The sequence below is a fragment of the Athalia rosae genome, chromosome 3, assembly GCF_917208135.1.
Source record: "Athalia rosae chromosome 3, iyAthRosa1.1, whole genome shotgun sequence".
NCBI lineage: Eukaryota > Metazoa > Arthropoda > Insecta > Hymenoptera > Athaliidae > Athalia > Athalia rosae.
The window spans coordinates 2,762,739-2,771,076 of NC_064028.1; the positions used below are offsets into that span (position 1 = coordinate 2,762,739).

An 8,338-nucleotide genomic window follows, 5' to 3' on the forward strand; every position below is an offset into this window, starting at 1 on the left:
TTTACGCGCTATTTGTACCTACGGTATTCCAAAGATATTTCACAACGTCTCAACACCAGATAACCGGAACCACTTTTCCCTAATCCCGTCCCCGTCACGAATCCCGTGTCTACTGCATTCGCCTGTCGAGCTGAGGTGGAGGCAGGGGACGTATAAAAATGGCCGCCCTTAAAATGTTTCCGAAGTCCGTAGCTCCGGTTCGATATTTTTTATCAATAAACAGGTTCGTTGTTTCTTGGTTGTCAATCTGTAACAAATTCGGTGAATATTTCCGAAGAGTTCACATCAATGTGTCGTTACACATTTTGGTTTCTTGTAATAATTTATTTTACCGATATCTCGTATTCGGTCATAACCTTTGATATCACTTTGCAAAAGGATTTGAATATTTATATGTTTTTCTGTATGGTAGTTCTCCAATGATTTTATGTAAACTATTCTTTCAATTTGAGTACGATGCTTCTTCTTTTTAGTGACTAGTCTCGCATTAGAAGAATCACATTATTGTTTTCTCAAGATTTGATCTTTAGTGAACAGTTCAGAAATATCACACATCAATAGTATCAGAACACAGTAGTTGAATCCTTTACTGATAAACGTTTTTGGTTACAGATGGATAGAGATCAGTTTCAAAAATAACTACAGCGTTTTTCCTTCATATTATGTAAAGCCGGTTTTTAGAAAAGAACAACAATCACTGCTGGAAGGAACTGAAGAGGGTGAAAAATTAGCTCATACACCAATAAAACCTGCCAAAAATCATCAAACTAGTTCAGCGTTCTATGATGATCTTACTAGGTAGCATATAACACAAGCATTAAGAATGCCCAATTTTGCATTCACATTAATGCAATCACAGTTAATTGAGAAGTATTGAACATCTATAAGTATCCTGACTGAACTTAATTGTTTGTTTGTGGCTAGACAATTCACCAACTATATAATGGAAGGTGGTCGGAAAGTCTTAGCACGCCAGTTGCTTGAGTCAACATTTGAAAATATTAAAAGGCTTCAGTTGGAACGATACAACAAAGCGAATCCCTCTCAACAAGCACTTATAGAAGTAGATCCCAAAGTGATCTTCCATACTGCTGTTGAAAATTCCAAACCACTCCTCAAACTCACCTCGATCAGAAGAGGTGGTGTCACCTACAAGGTATAATCACTGACAAAATTATGAATCTACTGTTTAGTGTTCATATATCTCTTGAACTTCTCTTCTTGTATTTTTGAGGTTCCAGTACCAATATCTGATAAGAATGCACAATGGGTAGCTATGAAATGGCTGCTTACTGCTGCCAAAGATAAGGATCGTAAGATTCATCTTCCTGAAAAGTTGGCCTGGGAACTTATTGATGCATTCAATAATCAAGTTTGTAGACTTTGTCTATTCTGTTCATGGACAACACATTTTCAATCATTGAAAACCCTAACTGGAACGAATTTCATTTTAGGGCCGCGTTATCAAGCAGAAGCAAGACTTGCACAGACAATGCGAAGCAAATCGAGCCTACGCTCATTATCGATGGAGCTAAACACTTAGTTTATGGAAATCCCCTTGTCAAGTATTTCATTCAAAGTCCTTAGGTATCATAAAATCCATGATTCTTATACCTGGCGATCCACTTTCTTCCATCCTTGATCTAATTCTTGCATTCATAAGATCAATTTTTCGAATTCTGAGATATTTCAAGCCCCAAGGATTTGAATACTCTCAGCAACGATAAGATATACAATGAATAACGAGCTGTTTCGTTTGCAGAAAATTTATTCAATGTACATAACATATTAGAATCTAATCTATTATTCAAGTCAGGACAGTATCTCCAAACACTAGTCGAAACTTTTCATAATTGAGAATATTTGCACCCTTGATGTTAAACTTTAAAGTCTCTTTACTAGAATAACGCCTTAATTCGTAATAAAAAGGATTCAATGGTGAAATTGGTATATCACTCATCGGCCAAACATCATTAACAGGTACTTCAATGTCAACCCTCTTCCCCCAAAAATCTGTGTATGCAATTTTGATGCTGGTCGAGTCATCCTTGAGATATATGAAGCCAACTCGATTGTGGCCAAGGAAACCAGCAGTGTATAATATTGCGCACAACGTGATACCTGTAGATAGCAAATAGGGTGTTTAAGGAAGAGAATCTTGAGTTTGAGATCAGCAGATTGAAATAGTTTTCTGTCGAGAAGCAGAGATGAGAAGAATATTAAGTTCAGCAATTACCAAAAGTTGCAAACACGATAGCTGCATCTGTGGTGATGATGTTAGATGCCGCAAGGACTGATGTTACAGGTATCCCAGCACCAGTAATAACACATTGACAAAATTTCAATTTGTTAACAAGACTAGCAACTCGAATTAATGGAAATTGATAAATTGTTTCATAATCAGGATATCGAGTCTTTGAGTTGGATAACAATCGTACGGGCTGATTCATTTTACTCCAATTTGTACTTGTACAAATCATCAATTGTTTCATTCTAAATGTTTTGCTATTCAATAGGAAAGACATGTTTGCTAAATGAGCTGTGTTTAATATCGGGTAACGACTAATCAACTTCGGGCCCCCGAAGAATTTTTTTAATTGCTTGACATCGAATGATTACCCTAATTCAAAAATTATGATCATTCAAAACCAGTAAGAACCATCCAAGGAAGATCTTACATGTCTCAATGTTGAGATACTATTTCTAGGTTACGCGGTGAGACTTCTACAGCTTGCGCAGATGTGGACAGATGCCGCTAGAAATGCAGGAAACAGGAAACCCACTGAAATGTGAGCAAACCTTACAAACCGAGTGCGGAACAGCGGTACGAGCATTTGTGTTTCGTTTTTTCTCGAAGTGCTGGGTATAAGTGATAAAGTGTCTCGTTTATTGCATTGATGGAATGTTTGAAGGAAATTGATACCCCTGTCCTCTTCCTCCTTTAAAAGAATGAGAATTCAGGCGTTCAGGTGAGATTTGATGTATTCTGTCTGTCTTGTATGAATGATATGCAACCTGTTCAGCAAGTTGAATTGACAAGTATATCAAAAATCGAATGATAATGCGTCGTATACATGGGTCGTATAGTATGGTCCTAGAATGAATTCCGTATTCGATTATTCAAGCATCATTTTGAACAATGGGTTTGTTTTTCTTTCGCTCAGAAATCCTCAAAGGCTGAGAAAAGGTCGAATAAATATTTCGTAGTAATGTGTACAAGCATCGAGCTCATACGAAACTTGGTCTATCGTTTCCCTGGGCGGCTCTGATTGGCCCGTCAATGAAGAGTGGGGAGCCGTCTGTATGAACGCAGCGACCCTAGTCGCTCTCCGCACTTCGAATCGTCTGGTTCGTATCCGCAAGACTCCTCGTAAATTCAATTATACCCTAATAAAATCACGATCTAAAAGTGTTGTAAATCAACTGGAGAATTCTCACTACAACTAAACGAATAACATGCCTCAATTAAACAAACCAAGTAAGGTAATCAGACGTATCAAAGTTAGTGGGAGCCGCTCGGTCTACCGCGCCACCAAACGCGAGGAGGTGGGCATAGTATACTGCGCATCACGCAACGACGCCATTTTATTTTCTCGTCGAACTTTGAATCTTCTGCTGTTTACCGCTGAGCTCTTCTAACTCAACATACTTAACTTGGCCATCTCTACCATGATCTGGATGGGTGCATACGAATATTTAACAACGTAAACATCCGTAACGAACCACCTTACTGCGTAAAATGGTGAGTATTGATTTTATTAGTTTCTTAAAACTTTTCTACTACGGCATTCGCGCTGCATGGCGTCCAGGTATCTTCGGCTCGACTCGTGACGGTCATTCGTACGTTCAAACTGCTTTGCAACATACGATTATCCCGTCTTGTTGATATTCCGTTTTGGAACTAATCTTTTGTTTCTATACGTTAGTTTTCGTATTTGTTGGCGTCCGTGGTGCAATTAGCTAGATAAGCTCGGGCTCCCTCGTAGACCGAGAAATTCGAATATTTCGACCCATGCGACGAATCAAAGTGGGTCTACGACTAAAACCTATCGATATGTCTTATAATTTTTCTGCTACCAACAGCGAATAATTGATGATTACTCGATCGATTGCATGAGTAGATGATTTTGGCTTTCAGATTTGGATTTCTGAGCTGATTATACGTGAGATTACCCTTGAAAAACCAAAAAAAAAATTGATTTTTGGGCCCATAGTAAAGTAGTTTAAAAATTGATTATAGTACACTTTTCTAACGTATTTTGACCTCAGGAATCCAAATCTGGAAGAAAAATTGATCTATCTCTAAAATTGACCGAGTTATCGCCAATTTTCAGCTTTTTGGGGTCAAAAATAAAAAATTGATTTTTTAGTCTATATTAATGTAATTTGAGCTCAGGAATCCGAATCCGGAAGAAAAATTGATCCATCTTCAAAAATGACCGAGTTATCGCCGAATTATCGCATTTTTTGGTACAAATTTGAGGATATCTCGAAGGGAAAAAATCGTAGCTCAATTTGGACGACGGATTCGTGTTCCTGAGGTCAAAATACATAAGAAAAGTGCCATACGATCAATTTTAAAAAATAAAAATTTTTTGCCAAAATTTGAAAAAATCGTAAGGGGTACCCCTTGGAAAAATCTCAAATTTTGGCCAAAAATTTTTATTTTTTAAAATTGACTGTATGGCACTTTTCTTATGTATTTTGACCTCAGGAACACGAATCCGTTGTCCAAATTGAGCTACGATTTTTTCCCTTCGAGATATCCTCAAATTTTTGCCAAAAAATGCGAAAAAATGAGGATAACTCGGTCATTTTTGCAGATAGATCGATTTTTCTTTCAGATTCGGATTTCTGAGCTCAAATTACATTGAAATGGACCATAAAATCAATTTTTTATTTTTGACCCCAAAAAGCTGAAAATTGGCGATAACTCGGTCAATTTTAGAGATAGATCAATTTTTCCTTCAGATTCGGATTCCTGAGGTCAAAATACGTCAGAAAAGTGTTGTCTAATCAACTTTAAAAAATAAAAAAATTTGGTCCAAAATTGAAAAAATCCAAAGGGGTAACCCTTGGAGAATTTTCAATTTTTGGGGGAAAAACCACATTTTTTCGAGGATTTTTCATGCTATTCTTTTGTATTTGGGCTCAGGAATCCAAATCTGAAAGCCAAAATCATCTACTCATGCAATCGATCGAGTAATCATCAATTATTCGCTGTTGGGAGCAGAAAAATTAAGACGTATCGATTGGTTTTAGTCGTAGACCCATTTTGATGCGTCGCAATCCATGCATGGGTCGAAATATTCGAATTCTTCAATTCACCAGCGAACCCAAGCTTTGCTGGAGTCAGGTAGCCACGGGCGCGCGGTTTGTTGTGAGGCGTCACCTCTGCTCAGCCCCGAAGGTGACTTCTCACAACAAAGCGCTACGCTGCTGGCTACGCTGACTCCAGCAAAGCTAACAGTGAACGAGTAAAAAACAATCATGATCGACAATTTTTAGATATTTTCTGATTTTTGACCAAAAAAAAAATTTTGTTGCTGGAAGTACCCCACTTGATTAATTATTCATTCGAAAATGAGTGGGCTACCTCAAAATATCAAGTAAAAAATTCTTCCCACATCTGAAAAATTTTCTTTTTTATAAGGTACAAATTCTGCCTCCATGCTAAGAGAATAAAAAAAAAAAAAAATTTCAACCCACCCTAATATCCCCCTTCCCTTTTTGTCACGTGGCGTTGCGGTACCCTGGTTTTCAAATTTATTTTATCAGGTTATTGTAGGGTTGGTTGTTGTTGAGCATAGCGCACCTGCACCCTGTAGCATCACAAATAAATAATTCTTCCTTCAAGTCAATCAATTTCCCAATGAATGAATGAATCAGTTAGTTAGTCAGTTATTTAAGTGGTCAACCATTAGTTCGTCATATTTTTTTTCGCATTCGTTGCAAATTCTGAAATTCTTTATACAAAAATTTCTAAAATTTTTCATTACAGACAATCGTTTTTACTGCATCCAATGGAGTCACCTCGTACGTACATAGCATGATTATCGACCGCGCACATAAAGTGGAAAATCTCGGTAATTAAAATTTTCTACAACCCTTTATTTCCTTTAATTCACAAATTTTCGATTCTCATTATTCGTGTTTTTTTCTTTCTATTTTTATAGCATCGTTCTTCGTGGGAGCATCGCATCAACTTCCCATCTTATTACATTCAACCCACTACATTCAACTTATAACGTTTCAACCTACTACACAGCTATAGCCATCAGGGAGGCAGAGACATCCGGATAAAATCCAAGACCCCCGAGACCTGGGAACCGGCTCGGGTCCGGTCTTGGTACCGGCAGCGATGGTGAGCGCAGTTAAAGTTCCTCGACTTCTTTGCCAGCTCACGCGATGGTGAACGCTGGCGTTGGAGTCGTTGTATTTTATATATTTTTATCCCCCTTCCCTTTTTGTCACGTGGCGTGGCGGTACTCTGTTTTCAATTTCACTATATCAGGTAATTGTAGGGTTGGTTGTCGTTGAGCATAGCGCATCTGCACCCTGTAGCGTCAATCATGTAAAACTCTTCCTTCAAATTAATAAGTGAAAAAATCAATGAATGATTTAGTCAGTCGGTAGGTCAGTTTATTCATTAGTCAATCAGTTATTTCAGTAGTTAATCATTAGTTCGTCAAATATGAACTGTTCAAATAAATCACATCTTTGATAAAGTTAAGTGCAAGAGTGCGCAGCTCATAGGCAACGGTAAAGGCCGTCGTTCAATCGACTGTCGCGTTTTATAAATTTCCTATAATTTTCGGTGACCGATCTCGTTTGCGTCGATCACTGATCGGTAATAAAATTTTGTCGTGCGAATGATGGTCATTACCATAGATTCAGCTTTTTCAGGTACACCAGGAATTGACTTGGATAGCTTCCGCGAGTAGTCAGAATTCATTTAGTCTCAATTTAATGATCAGCCATCAGCTGAATCAATTTTGAATTTGATCTCTATATTTTTTTATCTATTTGCATGTTCAAAATTTGAATTCTTTCAACTCAATTTTGATCAAACTTGAACCCGTCTTTAGGTACCGATAAGTAAATTCACTAGAACTATAACAGGATGTCTAATCATTTCAGGTATTTTCTTCCCTTACACACAATTTTCAGCCCTTAACTTTTTCTTGCTTAATGAATATTATATGAGATTAATTAATCTCATTTTCTTCCTGATGATATTTACTCAAGAGTAAATTTACTAAATTCATTTAAAGATCATTGATGTTTTTTAAATTTCGGCCAGATAGCAAACACACCTTTTCTCAAAATTTAAATAAATTACGGCTTCGGCCGGGGCATGGGCAGCCTTTATATTTCCACACACACAACAGGTCAACAGTAAGTTTTTTGAACGAGATACCACGGCAATGAATGTGAGATGTGAGTGAGACGAAATTCTCGGTGCGCCGGCGCAAGTATGAATTGGGGTTTTCGTCAGTAAAATCATTTCTTGGATAATTATAGGTGAAAGGCAGGTATAGGTAAATTCATGCATCGCGAGGGCATTTATAAGCAGTGTGTATGTGAATAATAGTTTTAACCGTTGGGTGGGATGTGGGCTCCACAAAATGGGTAGGCAAGAAATCGGGAGCGCAACTTTTCTTTCCACAGCAATTCCAAGTGATCAATTGAGTAGAATTCCGATCAAATTCCGTTAATTAATTTTATGTAACATTTAACTCCATATTTTTCAAATGAGTCTCTTCACGCGGTCTATTAGATCTCTTTGCTGAGATCTACTAGATCATTTTCCTTTCAACAATTCACAAACAAATCAAATTAAATTAAGTTTTTTGCTTCCCTGTAACATTCCTGGTCACTTGGAATGGGCGAAATGCGTCCGCCTTGCTCTCCGTACCAGCCGTGGTGCATGGAAGTGAGGTGGACGTTGAGCTCGAAGACGTCGCGTCGAAGAGGATCGCCGACCGTCACGCCACAAATTTGTAAACCTTTCTCCGTTCCACTCCCCAATGTTAATTGGAATAGAAGGATGCGATTAAAAATTGCATTTCTTCGATTTCCATTAGCATAAATATTCCAAGTCTGACGCTGCTCGCGCGGGTATATAGCGCGCGGACGAGGAATCGCATGTTATGTGTTTATATATTTTATTTCTTGTACGCCCGATTGGGCCATTTTTAAAACAATAACTAGCGTGACTTGCCATCTTGCAAGGCGCTTTAAAAACTTGATGTGAGAGATTTTCTTTCAGGAATTTAAAGAGAATTAAAAACCCAAGTTCCGTCGCTGCTGCTCGTATGCGCGCGGACTTGGCGCT

General features: G+C 37.9%; 2 protein-coding genes and 1 long non-coding RNA gene across 3 annotated transcripts; 2 read left to right on the plus strand and 1 right to left on the minus strand.

Moving 5' to 3' along the window:
* The first annotated feature begins 81 nt into the window (after positions 1–81).
* On the plus strand, positions 82–1,944 carry LOC105686707 (28S ribosomal protein S7, mitochondrial). Its single transcript, XM_012401781.3, has 5 exons — positions 82–223; positions 613–798; positions 925–1,156; positions 1,235–1,372; positions 1,455–1,944. The coding sequence occupies exons 1-5, from the start codon at positions 159–161 to the stop codon at positions 1,533–1,535; spliced, it is 702 nt and encodes a 233-aa protein (XP_012257204.2). The 5' UTR covers positions 82–158; the 3' UTR covers positions 1,536–1,944.
* LOC105686708 (transmembrane protein 186) lies at positions 1,751–2,757 on the minus strand. Its single transcript, XM_012401782.3, has 2 exons — positions 2,237–2,757; positions 1,751–2,121 (listed from the first exon to the last, which is right to left on the minus strand). Exons 1-2 carry the CDS (start codon positions 2,523–2,525, stop codon positions 1,808–1,810), a joined length of 603 nt encoding a protein of 200 aa, XP_012257205.2. The 5' UTR covers positions 2,526–2,757; the 3' UTR covers positions 1,751–1,807.
* Positions 2,758–2,773: 16 nt separating this feature from the next.
* Positions 2,774–8,099, plus strand: LOC125500218. Its single transcript, XR_007277458.1, has 3 exons — positions 2,774–3,742; positions 6,002–6,086; positions 6,177–8,099. It is a non-coding gene; the product is annotated as an uncharacterized LOC125500218 (long non-coding RNA).
* Positions 8,100–8,338: the final 239 nt, after the last annotated feature.